Genomic DNA, 18,593 nt, shown 5'->3' on the forward strand with positions numbered 1-18,593 from the left:
GCTGAATGAGCTTGAGCAAGTAACTTTATGTCTCTAAGCCACAATTTTCTCACTTGTCAAATGAGGATAATAAAAATGCTTCCCTTGTAATGATTAAATGAGACAATCCACTGTGTCCGGCACAGAGTAACTACATCCACCCCCAGTCTTTGTTTGATTCCATACCTAGCAATTGAAGATGGGAGTGAAAGATTTTCTTTCTAAGTCTGAAAATCAAGTCCCATTCCTTCACTATCTAGTTATAAAGGGCCGTACTTGCAGCCTTCCCTCGACACTCCTATCGGAAATAAATCAGACTAATTAATCTTTTTTCTTTTTTACTCTATGCTGTCAAATTTAGCTCCACAAAATATCAGGAAAATAAGCTGTTGATAAGACCAAACTGAGTTTATTCTTACTGCAGTAATGAAAAACACTACCTTGATAGAGTGGTGGTAGTGGCTCAGGGACAGCAGAACAAAGTAGTGATATTGACTGAGACTTTGAAGTTTGGCTTGGGGGCAGGAGTTGATTTCAATTGGGTAAGATCATGATATAATAGTTTAGGATTGGGGGACACAGCAAAGCAAGGATTTTTAAACCAAGGATTCTAAGAATCTTAGAGTGTGCAGAATTGTCATGTCATGCTTTCTATTGAAAAGTTGGTGGTTTAGGAAGTTTATAAAATGAACAATGGATTTGCATTTTTAACTTTCAGGCAAGAGTCATGAAATATTGTCATATTAATGTAGACAGTAAGCTGTGTAGGTGTAGGAGGTGTCAGTTCTCAGTGCTTTTTAAAAAGCTAATAAGTAAAATTAAGGGAAATGTATCCAGGATACTGACAGCACTTATCTCTGTAGACAGAGTTTAAAATGGAAGAGTATTATTTTGGTAACCCAGAAGGTGATTTGAATTTTCAACAGAAGCCTCACTCCCTGGTTTAGTCATCATTTGCCACCATCTATTTATCTTAGTTGAATGTCTCCAGTCTTGTGAGAAGGCAGAATTAGAAATGCTCAGTCTCCTGCCTGAAACCTAAAGTGGCTTCAAGGTCATTAATTCTCCCATTAGATGACAGAAAGTTTCTTTCCATATTTAGACAGATGCTACTCCGTTGGAAAAAGGCACTTCTGAATTTAACTTTCCATAGATAGCAGTGTTAAAAAAATTGTTATTCTCACACTCATTAAAATGTAAGACTTTATCCGGAACTATTGAAATGGGGACATTACAACAGGAGAGAGAGATTGTGCTCAACTCCAAACACAATAAAGACAAGTGGATGGAAAATAACTAAAAGGAGACATTGAGGGTAAGGGGGATTCTTGCTAAACCAATGTAGGATTCTTGCTGAAGGCAGTCCAAGGAGTATTCAGATAAAAAAGATGGGGAATTCTCTCTAAACTGACTTTCCAGGATTCTCGCTGAGTTTATTCTTACTGCAGTTAGGAAGCGCACTACCTTGACAGAATTAACACTAAAGAATAATTTCTTTATAGAAAAGGAATGAGAAACACAAAATCTAGGAAAATTGCTGGGTCTTCTTTAGAGGCAGGTGGAAGGTATGGTTAACGCCAAAGGGAGTCTTCTCTATAAGACCCTTAGCGAAGTGTTATGGGGAGACAGGAGAAATATAAAGATGACATCTCTATGGTCCTTCAAAGTTTAAAGTGTTCTCATTTAAATAAATAAATAAATAAGGTGGTTTTTTTGTTTGTTTTTGTTTTTTAAGTAAGTAAACGACTTGATCTATGGGAAGAAATAAGCTCTTTGGGGTGAGCTCGCTGCTCCGGACGGGGGAAAACCACAGAGTGTAGTACCTGAGGATACCTAGGGCCCAGGCACCTGAACACTACAAGTCCCAGCAAGCACCGCGGTAGGGCGGGGGCTTGATGACCGTTATGACGTAAGAAGGGGGGTCAGAAGGGATAAGCTCTCCCTAAGATTTTTGGCCCCGCCCTGTTCCCTGCCCTGCCCTGCCCTGTTGCTGTTGCGCGGCTGCCGGCTGCTTCCTTGTGGTGAGTCCCTAGAATGAAGGGGGTTAATTAATGGTAGTTGGGCCCATAGTTCCCCCAAATCAGACTTCCAGTCCTGAGACAAGACTTCGGGCTGTAGAGGTGCGGCCGGTTTCGGTTTTCATCTCCTTTCATCTTTCTAGGGTGACAGTAAGTGGGAGTGGCGTCATGGAGCCCCTGGAGCCACTTCCGCGGCCCTGAAAGGCTGAGGGACAGTTTTCTTCCGAGGAAGGCAAGGGTTCAGTGCTTGCGACCAGGTGGGAGGCTCCTTGGGTGTTAGTGAGCCCCTCGGACAGGAGTGAGGATCTTGACGTCACGCCATCATGCCCCCTCTCGCGGGCTGAGGACCTGGTGGTTCCTTAATCCTTGTCCTTAACATCATCCCCCTTTGCTTCGAGGCTGATGCGGGAGACTGCCGAGTCACTCTAGGCAAGATACTTTCTCTTTGGGCCTCATTTTCCCTGTCTAAGAATAGGCTTGATATTCCTGAAGCCTCTTGCCTTCAGATGAGGCCTCTGTAATTGGAGGAGGTGTTCTCGGCCGCCGAGAAGAGAGCACCTGAAGTATAGTGACGTGCATCTTTACGGTGTTCTCCCATAGCTCCTCCCACCGCCACCAGCAGTCCAGTTTAGTTTGGAGGCTCATGTTCCCACTCACATTATGATTTCAACCTCTCCCCAGCACGTTAAGCTTTTTCTATCACTTGGATTCTTTGCTCCTGATGCAAGCCAACAAGTGGTCTTGGTTGGAGCTGAGTAAAATAATAAAGATGCTATAAAGTGAGTCCTCACAAGGTGGTCGTAGGTTTTGCAGCTTTAAGCTAACGGTGTATAAGTAAACCAATTTTTCCATAGGCTAATTGACATAAACGAGAATTAAGTTCCTATGGCAGCTCATAAACGTTAGAACTAAATGACATTGAACAAAATGACGTTATTTGAGGACCTTCTGTATAACTTTTCTCTGCTATTGCAAAAATCGTTTGAAGCAAAGGACTTTTTATGTAGTAGATCTCTGTAGATAGTGTAGAGCACATGATTAAGTACCACTCACGTGACTCACCTTCAGGGGTGTTTTCAGAGGGCCTCTACGTGAAACTCTACCCTTTAACAGACTTCACAGCTGTGGGATGGAAAGGACCCTGAGAAAGGTGGTCAGTAAGAGTTCTGTATCACTAACAAGTCGTATTGGCTTTCAAGCCATATAGTACAGCTAGGACTCTTTAAAAACTTTAACCGTGCTTATTGATATAATGCCATGCTTCCTTATGTTCTTAGATGAAGAGACAGTTAAAATGAACTCTTTTACTTCCTTTTTCTTTCACTCAGGATCATTATTATAGATGGAAAGTTTCTGAGAGATTTTCTAACCTGATTCATGCATATTACTGATGAGGAAACTGAGGCCTAAAAGAAGGTACTGTGACTTGGCCAAGATTTCAGAGCTTGTTGGTGGCAGAACTAAGACAGGAACCCAGGTCCCTTGGCTCCTAGCCAAGTCCCTTTTCTACCACACTCCAAACATCATCACTACCGTTGTCATTTCAGGGGTTAGCATAGTCATTCTTTTCAAGGATAAAGTGTAAAATCTCAGTAAAGTAAAATGGAGATTTAGCACACACTTTTGAGCTTTTCACAGTTTCTTCTGGTTGCCTGCATCTCATGTCCCAGAACTATTTTTCAGTTCTTCCCTAGTACTGCTGGCGCTGTGGTGTTGTGGGATGAGGGCCTTCTTAGTACAAATTGGGAAGCCAGCCCAAACAGTTGTTCGTGAGTAGTATTTAAAGCTTCCTAGGGGTATAACAATTTTCTAAGGCACTCTGAAAGATTTTAGGTAAAGAACTAGAATGAACTTGGAAATTTTGAATCAGAACAAGTGGCCTAATAATTTGATGATCAGTGACTCTGTGTCTTTGCTTTTGCTCCCTGTCTCAGGCCATCTACAAACCCATTGGTATCCATTGTCAGTGTTTTCTAAGGATAGTGCTGTGTAAGCATCTCCTCCAGGGCCAGGGAGAAAAGGACTCAAATCAGTTCATCCAGTTGCTAATTGCTAATAGTTTAGGAAGCTAAGTAAGTAGAAGAATGAAGGAATTAGATTGATGTGGGTTTAGTTTTTACTTACCTTTGATTTTACTAATCACAAATGAAGAATCGATTCACCTTTCTCTCTTGGCTGTGGAAGCACTTAGTTTCCTTCTGTGAACTAATCCAGAGAAACTACCTACAGCCTTCCTTTCTCTTGCATATTCCCACTGCTGTAAAAGGCTAATGTAAAAATGCTAGACATTCTTTAAGATAGAATTTTAGTTATTTTTAATAAAGTTATTTAATAACTTTTTAATAACTTATTTAATAAAATTATTAAATAACTTTACTTAGTAAAGTTATTTAAGCATCAACTTAAATCATTCTTCGTGATTCAGCATAATGAGGAAACATCTTTGGGAAAATTGGTGAGTTGGTTTGGTTGAATATTTGCGTCAATATTGGTCAGAATCTGAACCAGGAAGCTTTACAACACTTGGAAATGTTTCTGCTAAAAAGCCTATTAGTGTAGTTTAAAGATTCATTCAGAATAAGCAGAAGTGGAACTAGCTGTTCTTCCTTTTCTTCGGGAGAACGTAAGAAAATCTATGCCCTCGTGGAACAGTCTTGGGAGTAATATATTAGGTTTGAAAAGCTCATTAGGTGAAAATGTGTCAGATTTTTTTAGAAGCCACCAGCCAGTTCAGGGGACTTATTTTAAAATACGTTGCCTATTATTGCCTTCCTCCTCTGAGGACCCTAATTCTTTTGGAAACTGAGCTGAAAAAAAAAAAAGTCACAGCAATGTCAGAGTCCAAGTAAAGTGCCTGTGACAGTTGGAATCTGTATTATTTTCCCATGCTTGATGGTTGTTTCTAAAAATCTTTATTTGTTTTTCCTGGTCACTCCTTATGTGGCCAGTCTTTGACTCAAAGATAAGAGGAAGGAATTTGGTAGAATACCATTCCACAATTTTCAGGGTGCCTAATTCATCCCACTGCTTTTTCTTGAGTTAGTAGCTCTCTGTGCTTCTAAATTCAATTTTTGATGTTCTTATATTTTTTTCTCCCTCCCATGCCTCTATGGATATTGCCAGAATTAGAAGTGGATGGTGGACATATTCTCTAGTGGGAAGAGTGGTTAAAGGAGGGGGAAGTTGATGCTTAAATCATTCTAATTTTCTTTCTACATCCTCCCTGCCTCCCTCTACAAAAGGTCACTTCTAGGCTGCTTTGTCAGAAAGGCAATTTCCCATTTCTCCCAGGGAATTTTATCACTGGGAGGGAGGAAAGGTTTTAAAGATCGCTGACCTTAAAAATCAGTAGATACCTTCCTTCCAGGAAAAGGCAAATGAGGCACCTCCTCACTCACTCAGTTCAGATTGGCATGGTACACATGGCCTTTCCAGCTTCAGCTTTAGTAGGAAGCAGCAAGGGAAGCCACTATGCCTCTCTCCTCGACCCCTTTCCTAGTTTTAACAGAGGAGAATTTTTATTTCAAGAATGATTGAGGTCTAAATACCCAGAGTGCCATTGGGTACCTTCTGTGAGTACTGGGAAGGTGATGGGATCTCTGAAATGAGAAACTTTATGGAGACTCTTACATTTTTGATAAGCAAGGAACCAAGACTGTTGACTTTTCCAGACAGGTTATTAGATTTTCAAATGAATGAAAAGAGATAAGTTTCTGTAAGCTAATGTACTCAAGCCTTGACGTGAACTCTTCCGCGTCATTTTGACTATATATGCTGGCCTTTCTTCAGTGTCCTGTTCATGAGCTAACTTACAAATTGTTTTTCTAATAATGAAAGAGAGGCTGTACCAAGCCCCCAAATCCTTGGCTGGTCTTACCTTTCACAGTAGCCTCCATTCGCAGAGCAGCTTGCAAAGCAGTTTGAGTGTGTGAAAGGTGGATAATGGAGTGTGAATTTTATGGGTCCTTAAGGAAATCAAATCTGTGCCTTTTGTTTTTTTGGCACCATGCCACTTGAACCAGCTCTGCCAGCTGAACCAGCCACACGAAGAATTGACACAGCACTTGGAGATTATCATCTCCTTAATTCTATTTTAGAAAAGAGAAAGCTGAATTACATGCATATCTTATTCTTTCATTTATTCAGTGAATACTCAATTAACAATTATTAGGGGCTAGACATTAAGTTATATATACAGGGGTGATAGTGTTATGAAGGAAAAGAACAGGGAGTATGGTACTTAGGCTAATTCGGACAGGCCCTGAAGTCACTCTTACCTGAGTGTTCTTCAGATCCATAGTCAAAGGACAGATTAAGTCATTTTACATGCTCAGATAAATGGTGCCCCAGGCTTAGAGCAGGGAGGATATGCTGTCCTCAGTCTGACTGGAGACCACTAGGAAAGATAGGGGTCCGAAGGCTGAGAAATCTCCCTGCCCACCCTCCCATAATATCTAAGAGCTCACACAGGCAACAGCTTATCACGAGGGACAAGTCTTGACCTCGACTGCAACATGATCTCTCGCTTCCTTAAGAAAACTGATCTGAGGTTTGAGGTTGAGGATGTGGTTAAACTGTGTCACAAACCAGAAAGCCAATACATTTTTTTCGTTCCTGAACTCACCTCCAAGAACAGATAGTTCAGTGCTTCAAAGTCTCCTTGCCTCTTTCTCTGTGAAAGAAACTGACTTCTGGAGAAGTTGGAAGAAGAGGCCTGGTTGTTTAAGTTTAAAATAAAACCAGGAAATAAGTAGGGTGGGGCGGGGTTAGAAGAGCTACTGTTTTTGTTTTTGTTTTATTATCGTACTTACTTATTTTTTAAATTGTACGTGTGCCTACAATCTTCCAACATGCTCCAACAGCTGAATTTGAAAGGTATCGTGTAGTGTTTGCAATGTACAGCTCCTTATCTATCTGCTGTTTAGAGCTGCAATATTGCTTTTATTTCCCAGTAAAATACCAGGTTGAAAATCATGGACTCACTAAATGTTAGACCAGGGAGGCACTTAGAAAACAGGGCATGTGACTTTTGAGGGGAGGGAAGTATCGGGTCTCAACAATTCACAAGACTTTCTTTGTTTCTCTTATGTATTGTTTACCTCCCAAATATTTTCCCACCCTTGATTGCATTTTATCTGTACTATGACCTAGAAAGGTGAAATGGGGATCCAAACTTGCTTGCTGTCTCTAAACATGGCATGCATTTTTCTGTTTCTTTGCTTTATGCATGGTATTTCATTCACCTGGAATTTCCTCACACCAAACCCACTCGTCAAAATTCTATACTTCCTTGAGGAGCTTATCTAGGATTCTACTCACTTTTGAAGCTTTTCTTCATTCTCCTTACCACTTTATTCTGCCATTCAACGTTTCTCTATTTTGTGTGATGTGCCCATCCTATGGCAAGTACTGATTTAGGGACGATACACTTTACGTTATCTACATTTTCTCAGTTATGCTCACAAAAAGCAAATAAAGTAGATGTTATTAGCCCTGTTTTACAGATGAGGAAACAGATATAGAGCCCAGTTGATTAAACTGCCTAAGATCGTACATTTAATAGATAGTGAAGCTAGAATTTGAATTCCACCATTCTGATTTCAGAACCCATGCTTGTCACCGTTGCATGTCAAATAGTCCCTTTCTTTCATCCCTGTCTTTCTTCCTGTGCCCATCCCCAGCTTTTAGCAGAGTGCCTTAATATATGGAAGGGCCCGATGATTATAGGATAAACGGAATTGAATGGAGAGGCTAAAATCTAGAAAAAATTGACATTCCAAAAGTCACAGGGCTTATTGGGATGAAAAATCTAGACTTTAGGTCTTATAATTCCCAGCTCAGGTTATTTTCCTCTAGGCTGCTTTACTTAAGGCATTGAGAAGTAGGAGAACAAACTAGCTATGAGCAGAGAGAATAGGGGTATGTGAGGGTGGTGTTGCCTGTGGTGAAGAGGGAGGTCAAAGATATTCTCAGAAAATTCTTATGGCCTGGGAAGTTAAGAATGCAGAATGCCTCAAAGTGAAACAGAAAGCAAGTTGTATGATCTCAGTACTAGTCAGGCTTTTGCTTTTCCTGACTTGTCTGGATCGGAATGTTCCCTGGGTGAGAGCCCAGAAATCTCCAGTATTTCGGATAACCCTTTCTGAGCTTTGTTCTATCCCGTATCTCATAACAGGATACCCACCATGGAAGAGACAGTAGAAGACCCCCCCACATCAGCTGTCTTGCTGGATCATTGTCATTTCTCTCAGGTCATCTTTAATAGTGTGGAGAAGTTCTATGTCCCTGGAGGGGATGTCACATGCTATTACACCCTCACCCAGCATTTCATTCCTCGTCGAAAGGACTGGATTGGCATCTTTAGAGTAAGTGGTTAATTTAGTACCAAGTAACTGGGAACTAGAGGTGAATCTTCATTACCTGAGTGTGTGTGACTATCTGTGTATTATGAATGTTTGCATATTATGTCTAGCCAATTTTAAAATCCTAGCACTTCCCCCTTCGCACACCAAAATGTGCTGTGGAACTCAAGTTTTAATTTCAGTCACAAGCTCAAATAAGAGGGCAAATTATACAACCCTAAGTTTTATTATGCTTTCAGAGACCAAATGTAAATTTTTAAAAATTATCCTATTTTGAAATATTCATTTATGACTTGATTGAGATAGGTGGTCTCTCACATAATTTCTGTGACTTTGGATATTACTTTCTTAATAGAGTGTTTAATTTGTTTTCATATGAGTATTACAGATCTGCAGAGAATGTTGAGAAGTTACCTAGTTCGACATCCTGCATTCAAGAAGTTTGTTCCTGAATAAGTGTCTCTTGCTTCTTTGTAAAGCTTTTCGAGGACAGGTTTATGAGGTCCCTCAGTGAACTCCTCCAGTGTCTGATCACCCTGTCAGTTCAAGTACAGAAATGATACTTTTTAAATTATAGTTAAGGTCACCCTCTATCTCTCCTTCTCCCCGATCTGTGTTTGTCTCTGTGTGTCTTTCCCCTCTCTCGCTTTCTGGCGCGCGCGCGCGCGCGATCTCTCTCTCTCTCTCTCTCTCTCACACACACACACACACACACACACACACACCATAATGACAAATCTTCCTATTTCCCAAGACAGGAGATAAAGGTCAACTTTAAGTAATTTACACTGTTGAATCCCAATGTCAGTGACCTTTATTTTGACACCTCGGTGTGTGATATGCTAGTTTGCCAGTGCTGTTCATCCTGAATCAGACATCATTCTTGACTGCACTGTGAAGGATGCTTATTCGCATCCCTCATTGAGTTACTTTTTCTTGTGTGGAATTCCAAGCTAATTGATGGAGCCATGGCAGCTGATATTTAGATGCAAGGATAGTAGACAACCAGAAGGACACTGGCAGCTACCATGACAAGTCCTGAGACTTCAGGATATTGAAACATTAGACCAAAAGATGTTCTACTACAGAAAACTGGCACATCAGAGTGTTTTCTATTTTGGAAAGAAAGTGGTAGTTGTTTTTTTCTTCCCCATATGTAGCGAAGCTGTCTAGTTGAACTTTCCACGGTCAGTACTGTCCAGTAGAAGTTTCCACAATGGAGCTATATACCTCACTGTCCAGTACAGTAGCCTCTAGCCACATGTGGCTATTGAGCACTTAAAATGTGCCTAGTGTGACCGAGTAACTAGATTTTAAATTTTATTAATTTTTAATCAATTTAAACTTAAATAGCCTGATGTGGCTAGTGCCTATCATTTTGGACAGTGCAGGCATAGAAAAAGAGAGGATTAAAAATGTACTTTTAGTCTTTGAAGTGTAATCTGTAACATTTTACGTTTCTGTTTTGCTTACACTGATTGTATTCCCCAAGCACTTAGCAACTTTCAGTGAGGACTTTACCATAAACCAAATGAAAATCTTGAATCTTGTGCTGTTTAAAAACATTTAAAAAATGCATCTTCATTTGAAATGCATCATGCATTTTAGAGATTTGGCCATACCTCAATAAAGAAATCATGGTTAATCCAAAGAATGGCCTCTAATGTTCATTGTCCATAAGGCCATTGATTTGAACACTTACCCTGAAGCCTGAAAGAAAGTTAAGACTAATAGAGAACACAAACTTTTTAAGAATATACAATGTGCTAGGTGTTTGATGAGATTGTGTACGTATGTGTGTGTGTATGTGTTTCTAATTTAATCCTCACATCACAATAGCCTCCTGAAGTAAGTAGTAGTATCTCCACAGATGATATTAATGAATATATTTAAGACGGCGATTTTCTCAAGGCTGCCCAGTAAATGGTGAAGCAAATTTGCTGCACTCCCAAACCTCTGCTTTTTCTCCTCTATTATGCTGAATTCCTTTGAACAACAGATGGTTAACGTGAGAATTCGAAGTTGACTGTGAATTTTTGTCCTTTGTATCTCACCTCTAAAACTCTCCCAATGTTCTTTCAGTGTGGTCTTAATCGTATTGCTCAATTTTGTGTCAGCCATAACACTGCTACTTCCTGACACCAAGTAAGCACTCCTGAAACGTTTCTGAATGTGCAGTATGCTACATCTTCTCAGTGCAGCAAAAGCTGCCACCTATGATGGAGCCTAAAGTGCATGGGAGTTGGCTCTCCTTCCTTCAGTGCATAGTTTTGTGCTCCAGGCTCTCCTTTACCTGGGCGTGTAAATGTGTCCAAGGCTTCAGAGAGGGGAGACACCATGCCATGAGAGGCAGACTGGGACCAGGACTACTCAGATGGAGGAGCCAAGGACAGAAATTGCAGGTGGCTAGAAGTTGTTTCCTTGTTCCAACACAGCAGTAATTCTTAGGCCTTTCCAGATGATATTTTGGTCACAATGCATTAAGAAACTCCAGGATGTAAATGAAGACTCCATAAAATTCCTTCTTCCCACACCACTGCAGGCTGCAGTGGCTCTGAGATGCTTACAGCAATGGGGTGTGTATTAATGAGACACTAAAGCATGCCCTGGTATGTTCTGATGAGTTTTCAGTGTAGCCTTTTCAACCCTGCTCTGAATCCTTAATATATAAAAATGGAATTTATTTTCCATTCTTTTTCTTCCCACTGGGTTCAGGCAGGGTCAAAATATGGCAATAAATGTAATTTTGCTTCTCATTTGCTGAGTGTACTCCCTTTGAAGACACAATGGCTCCTTTTCTATTCTCCGGTGTGCTGTTATCTTCCAGATACTATTTGAGCCATCTTTTACCCCTCTTCACATTTAGTGAGAATATTTTCCACTTAGCCAGCTGTCTGCTCTGAGGCATATTTTACAGTATCCTTATATCTTATGACTTATTGCATTCGACACCTAGATGAGGCCTTTATGACTACCAGATTGTTGCTATTATTTTTATCACCAAAAAGTCTTCATTAAGCATGCATTAAGAAAAACACAAAAGGAAAGAAAACTGTATAGACTGGACTTAGTTATCTGGTGCCTTATAATCTGAGAAGCCTCTTGTCCCTCTATGTCCAATACACACATTATTCAAAAAATGCATTTTTAAAAAATACAGTAAGTAACCAGCTTGGCAGAGGCGACAACAATGAATTGAAGACAGGAGAGGGCAAACTAATGCAGAGAGCGGATCAGAAGTGCTTTCTGATTAAGAAGGTCCGAGGACACCATTGTAAGAAGAGAGTGGGACTAAGGTTCTCAGTCCTAGAACTTCTCCCCCACAGTCCCTCTCAGTTCTCTGTCTGACTTGGAGATAGAATTTTTGGAACTCTTGTCCTGAATGTTGAGTGGCCAGGTTTCATTTCCTTCTAAGACATGTAGTTTGAATTCTGTGTGTGTTTTTAGTTATATCAGACATTTTGCAATGTATGGTTGTCATATCAAAAAACAAGATTTGATCCATGGTGGGTGGCTCTTGTCATAATGAACTCATTCTATTGTATTTATTTTCAACATAAATAAAAAATAAGTGCATTTTGAAAAAACGTAGTCCAAGTAAAGATTTTCCCCTGAGCACTTTCAGATGCCGAATGAAAGCCTCTTATCATTGCAGGTGGGATGGAAGACAACCCGTGAGTATTACACCTTCATGTGGGTTACTTTGCCCATTGACCTAAACAGCGAATCGACTAAGCAACAGGAAGTCCATTTCAAAGGTGAGAAAAATACTGGATCAAAGGTGTTGGAGACAGTTAGCAGCCAAGACTAACTTACTCCCTTGAACTTGGGCTTTCTGGAGCAGATAAAAGGCTTCCAGATTTTTTAGTTTTCTGCATAGGCCTTATTTGAGATTACAAATCACTTTGTGTTTTCAGCTTATTACCTGCCCAAGGATGATGAGTATTACCAGTTCTGCTATGTGGATCAGGATGGTGTGGTCCGGGGCGCAAGTATCCCTTTCCAGTTCCGTCCAGAAAATGAGGAGGACATCCTGGTTGTTACCACGCAGGTCTGTAAACATCTCACCTCCATCCCTTCCTGCTAGTAAGAGTAGCAATTCTAGGATGGGATGGAATTTGAGTCAATAAGGTGTTATTGAATCTTTAACAGATACTTTTGAGAAGAACTTACACTGTACCCACTCAAACCCACTTAGGAATGACTTAGGAACATTAACAAGAATGAGAACAAGTGATTTCTCCTTTCTCTAAAGCTTCTGTAATTCAGTTGGAATTCTGTTATCCCCTGAATAGTTACTTAATTTTTGTCATCTCCACATGTTATCACCACAGTAAATAAATAAGCTCCTTTGAGGAGAGATGCACCAAATCTTCTTTGTATCTCAGTTCTGACCCAGAGCCTGTCATGCATGACTATTAAATTCATTTGCTCAGTCGGTTACTTAACAGGACACCTACTTTCCATCCAATACGATGGTAGGCACTAGGGATGCAGTGAAGAATCAATCAAAACACTGTCCCTGGCCTCAAACAGCGAGTCCAGTAGGAGAGACAAACAATACTAAATGTTTGCAAGAAAAATCTACATTCCTTTGTCATTTCACTTTTGATGGCTTTAATTTTATCTTTCTCATTAATGGTAGGCTCAGTGCTGCAATTATAGAGACATACTCTATTATCCCCCTCCCTACGTACTAAGGAGCTGCACCCATTTTGAGTACACAGATGTCACTGCAGTGAGTGGGAATTATCCAGACCCTCGCCATCTCAGGCTATATGAATTTTCTGCTAGAGGGATTTAAATATCCACTGAGCTATAAAGAGTCGAATACAAATTTATGGAATGCTCTTCCATAGGGTGAGGTGGAAGAGATTGAGCAGCACAACAGTGAGCTTTGCAAAGAAAACCAGGAGCTGAAGGACAGCTGTGCCATCCTCCAGAAGCAGAACTCAGACATGCAGGCTGAGCTCCAGAAGAAGCAGGTATGACTGCTGGTTAAAGGTGAACTTGGAGTATGGAAATCAGATTGATGCTCTTATCCTGTGCTATTTTCTGTTTTGCTTGTGATCTTCTTCCCTTATGCTAATAACTTTGAATGGGCACAGTGTTAAAAGTTTTATATGGCTTGTTTTGCTTAAACTTCATGGCAAACCTTTGGAATAGATACAATTATTATCCCAGTTTTATAGATGAGTAACGTGAGGCTCAGAGAGGTTAAGTTATCTCTTACACAGCTAATTACTGATGGAGCCCGGATTCAAACCCAGGCAATCTGATGGCTTCTTCCCACTGCCTATTTATAAGTTGAAATAATTTACTCTGATTAGCTAGAAAGTAGACATCAAGAGAGAAGAGAGTAGTGAAGTAAGTTTGCAGGTTTTCCAAACTCTTTGCTACTTCTCTTTTTAATCACCCTTCAAATCAGCAGGTAGTGAATAAGAGCTGATAATGCTAAAAGCTAAAGTTTTCTCTAAAGACTATAAACTAATTACACTGAGGTTATAGCTTAGACATTTCCAGAACACACAGACCTTGGCAATCACCACCTGTAAAGCCCTTGATCTACAGATGAGAAAGCAGGCCCAGAGGAGAAGCAAGGAGGTCTGTTTCGTGATCACACTGGGTTTGGACTCACTTCTCTTGACTCCCAGTGCTCTGTTCTTTACACCATGCTGTCACACATGTGCCTATGCTATCCTCGACCCTGGGCTGGTATAGAGTGTGCACAGCCAGTCCAGGCTACAGACCTGGGCTGTCCCAGGCAGTGAAATAACAAACAAACATGGCATAGGTGTACCTCACAACTTGGCTGTCAAGAACCAGCATCTGGCCAGGAGCCCTACAGCCCAGCTCACTTGCTAGGTTCTAGCCAAGGAATCAGCGGGTCTAGGTTCTTGAGTTAGTTCTCATACATATTTGCGACCAGTTATTATAATGATGACAAAAGCCAGTATTTATTCAGCACCTACTGTGTGCCAGGTATTATAATTAAGCACATTGCTTCACATTATTCTTAGAACAGCCCTGCACCTCAGAGAGGTTAAGTGACTTCCTCAATGTGACAGTCTGTTTGTGGCTTTGGAACGAGCTGGGATTTGAACTCAGATACTTTTGATGTTAAAGCCCAAGGTTTTGAGAGGTAGGATCATACAATGATTAGGAACCTTGTCTTTGGAGGCACACAGGCTGATTCTCTCACTTATTATTTGATGAACCAGAAGAAATTTCTTAACATCTCTGATGAGCCTCAGTTTCCTTTCCTATAAAAATGGGATTGATAATACCTTTTTTTCTCAAAGAGATACTAGTACACCCATGTTTATAACAGCATTTTTCTCAATGGCCAAAGGGTGGAGGTAGCCCGGGTATTCAGTGATGGATAGATGGATAGACATGGCATGGTGCGTACATACAATGGAATATTGTTAACCTTTAAAAGGGAAGGAAATTCCGATACCTGCCGTAGCATAGACGAACCTTGAGGACATTATACTGGGTAAAGTGGGTCAGACACAGAGGGACAGATACCATATGATTCCACTTATGAGGTACCTAAAGTAGTCAACTTAATAGAAACAGAATGTAGAATGGTGGTTGCTAGGGGCTGGGGGGAGGGAGAAATAGGGGTCCGGTATTTAATTGGTACTGAGCTTCAGTTCTGCAACATGAAAAGAGTTCTGTGGATGAATGTGGTGATGGTTGTGCAACAATATGAATGTACTTAATGCCACTGAACTATATGCTTAAAAATGGGTAAGATGGTAAATTTTATGTTATATATATTTTACTATAATTTTTTAAAATGATTTTCTTAAAAGAAATGATTTTTTAAACTTATTTAAATCTTGGAACTAAAAGCAGGGAGTTATTATTGACATACAAGGTTGGCTTCAGAAGTGCAGAATGGAATTGAGAAAAAAAACCTAATGTTTAGAACCAGTATGGTCGCCACTAGCCATCTGTGAAATGTGATGTATTGTGATATGCTGTAAGCATAAAATGTATGCCGGATTTTGAAGACTCAGTATTAAAAAATGTAAAACTTTTTTAGTGTTTACATATTGAAATGACATTTTATACATACCTGGTTAAATATACTATTGGCAAAATTAATTTCATGTTTCTTTTTACTTTTTTTAATGTGGCTAGTAATATTTTTAGATTACATATGTGGCTTTCTGAATTTATTGGACAGAACTTTTCTAGGAGAAAAGCAACGTTGTTTTATCCACTGCTGTCTCTGCAGTGTCAGAACAGTGTCTCGTGTAGAATAGGCACTTATTAAATGTTTGCTTAAGAATTAATGGGTAAATATATGCTCTAGTGGAAGAGAAATTAAGGTAGATGTGTTTTTTAAATGGAAATAACATATTAAGAACATTTCAATGTGGAATTCCTTTACTTGGATTATTTCATTCACTGTGTATCGTGCTATGCCTGACGTATAATACGTGCTCAGTTAATATCTGTTGGCTGCCTGAGATTCTAAAACTCTTAGAAATGGTTTGTCCCTTTGGAATTTCAATCTGTAGGAGGAGCTAGAAACCCTAAAGAGCGTCAACAAGAAGTTGGAGCAGAAAGTAAAAGAGCAGAAGGACAGTTGGGAAACTGAGCTGCTTCGGTGAGTGCGATTCTTGGATGGGAGGAACTGCTGTATTATAAACTCCCTTAGCATTCTAGAATTTGTTAGAAAACTGTCTTCCTATTATGACAGTGATAGGTGTGATTCTCCCCTTTGAATCATGAGCTCTTTGATTCTAGGTTAGAGAATCAATATCAGAATGGTGAGGAGAAATGACGTGGATTCAGATATTAATGTTAAGTATTAAATACTTGCACTTTGCTGTCAGGAAGCCAAGATGAGACTAGTGGATTTTAAAAGAACTCTTCAGGCTTAAGGCCAAGGCAGCCTTTAATCATTGAAGGCCTGGGGAAGCCAACCTGGCATCAGCATATGTTTCACATAGTCATCTCATCTCCACCTCCTCAGACTGAAAGAACAAAACCAGAAGATAGCCTCAGAAAATGGGAAGATGGGAGTCAGAGTGGATCAGCTTCAGGTGGGTGATGCCAAACCTTTGCCCAAGTATGTTTCTTAGCCTTGCCACCACTCCTCTCTGATGGCCCAGAAAGATGCATTTCATTGTAATGAGTGCCTAATGGTGTACCTTTCAAAGCATCAGGCTAAAGTTTCAGAGTATGTTTTCTATTCTTGATCCCTCCCCACCCCCTCTTTTTTTATGGTCACAGTTTACAAGGAACTGAATAATTTATTCAGTTTATATTTATCATGAGCTCCAATGGATAACTGTCATCTATACCAATGGTTTTCAAACTTCTTTCTTTTAGCTACAAAATCTTTTCAAGCAATTCTTACTCAAAAACCTGGAATGTAAAGCAGAGAGCACAACTGTTCTCTTTTTGGGAAGCTGTGCCTTAAAGAAGGGCTTTAAAGAATGATTTGTCGAATTTTACTCAGTCAAGTCTTAGATTCTTAGGTTATAATATAAGGCTGAAAAGTGAAGAAGTTTTAAGGGATATTTAGTAGTTGGAGTTGCTAGGGAACACACATCTCTTTATGTCAATATACATTAAAGCATTGTTCCTGGTTAGTTTTCCTTCTTTTATATCTTGGTCATATTCACTATTTTTGCCTTAGGCCCAGCTGTCAACTCAAGAGAAAGAAATGGAAAAGCTTATTCAGGGAGAACAAGATAAGACAGAGCAGTTGGCGCATCTGAAAAAAGAAAATGGCACACTCTTCCTCAGTTTAACTGAACAGGTAGAGTCATGGAAGAAAATAACATTTTTAGGCATTTATAAAATAATATATACATTGTTCTTTCTTTATCATATCCCTGGATATTACTGGCTCTGGAAAGGGTCTTAGAGGAAGCCATCTGAAATGAGGGATCTTATGACTTTTCTCAGAAACTATTAAGTGAAGACTTGCTTCTTTTCTGCATCCTGCTTATTTGTTAACTCAGCCGGCCCTTCCCCAGTGCGTGCATGTGTTTGTATTTCTGTGTATGCACACATGTGTCTGTATTTTTCCAGCAGTGGTAATGAAATCTGTTTTTGTGCAGAGGGAGCAACAGATGAAGCTCAAGCAGACAGTGGAGGAGTTGAAGCAGAAAGAAGCTACTGCAACCAAGAAACAGCAGGAGTTAACGGCATGTCTGCCTTTGGGTGACTGTGTGGGTGGGAGCCTGCAGAAAGGAGGGGATAGGATCTATTTTTAGGTGATGGAAAGGAGACACAAGACAGGATAGAGTAGCACTTACCTCTGGACATTTTGTACTCTACCCAAAAATACAGAGAATCTGCTAGTTACAAATGTTTAGGAGAGGTGGGCATTTCTAATGTATGATGGGTGATAAAAGAATATTGGAACTTAAACTTCATGACAGGTTATAGTAAATAGAGCCTTGGGCTAGGAATCACACAGAATAACCCCTATCCCCTTCTTAAAGAGTTATCATGCAGGCAGGCAAATTAATAATTATAAAGTTGAGCTCTACGATTAGAAAATATTACAGGTGGCTCCATAGTGTAGTGGTTAGCACATCTGCTTTACACATAGACGGTCCTGGGTTCATGCCTTGGGTGGAGCCATGGACCATACCCCGGGGGCGCCAGGCCCCAGGTAAACACCATGAGCCGTAGGAGGAGACGCCACTCCTTCAGAGATCCAGTTCTTAAGGGGAAACAGCATCATCCATAGGTCAGAGGTGGAAGTGGAGGGGGGCGGGGCGCGTGGAATTAAAGAGGGAGAAAAAAGAAAAAAATTACAGCAAGTCAAAGCATAATTGACTAAGAATTTCCTATTATTAGTAATATATTATTGGAAAAGAGGCCTCATAGTGATGACAGGTGCCCAGACGCCCCATTTTCTGAACTGATGTGAGAGCATGAGAAATCCTGATGTCTAGCGGATATCCAGCTATTAGGATTGTAACTGGTATCATAAGTGCACCATTCATTCATTTACTCATTATTCAGTCAGTTATCGAGTACCTACTATATACTGTCATTTTAGCCTGATATAATAAAGAGTAAAACAGATTGAAAATCAACAGCTCACAGATTAATTTTAGCCCACAGAAATGTTTTATTTGGCCTACATAGTGTTTTGGGTTTTTTTTAATTGAATTAATTATCAACACTTAAAAATGAGAATATTTCCCATAAAAAATTGCATTCCAGCTTCTCTTGACAAATTCGAGGATCT

At 40.0% G+C, this 18,593-nt stretch overlaps 1 protein-coding gene across 6 annotated transcripts in view; it reads left to right on the plus strand.

The window, feature by feature from the left end:
- Positions 1-1,880: 1,880 nt before the first annotated feature.
- The window catches only part of CALCOCO2 (calcium binding and coiled-coil domain 2), a 22,792-nt gene continuing 6,079 nt past the window's right edge, over positions 1,881-18,593 (plus strand). For 2 of the 6 annotated variants that reach the window (XM_025041734.1, XM_025041739.1), the window contains exons 1-9: positions 3,326-3,413; positions 8,173-8,362; positions 12,015-12,117; positions 12,277-12,410; positions 13,219-13,344; positions 15,895-15,983; positions 16,353-16,422; positions 17,022-17,144; positions 17,449-17,535. In XM_025041734.1, the coding sequence (XP_024897502.1) occupies positions 3,388-3,413; positions 8,173-8,362; positions 12,015-12,117; positions 12,277-12,410; positions 13,219-13,344; positions 15,895-15,983; positions 16,353-16,422; positions 17,022-17,144; positions 17,449-17,535 (948 nt within the window). In that variant the 5' untranslated portion in view covers positions 3,326-3,387. Of the gene's footprint in view, positions 2,001-3,325; positions 3,414-8,172; positions 8,363-12,014; positions 12,118-12,276; positions 12,411-13,218; positions 13,345-15,894; positions 15,984-16,352; positions 16,423-17,021; positions 17,145-17,448; positions 17,536-18,593 lie in introns of those variants that run through there. The other 4 variants (XM_025041736.1, XM_025041738.1, XM_025041735.1 and 1 more) reach the window with 3 other exon arrangements.

The sequence above is a fragment of the Pteropus alecto genome, unplaced genomic scaffold, assembly GCF_000325575.1.
Source record: "Pteropus alecto unplaced genomic scaffold, ASM32557v1 scaffold98, whole genome shotgun sequence".
NCBI lineage: Eukaryota > Metazoa > Chordata > Mammalia > Chiroptera > Pteropodidae > Pteropus > Pteropus alecto.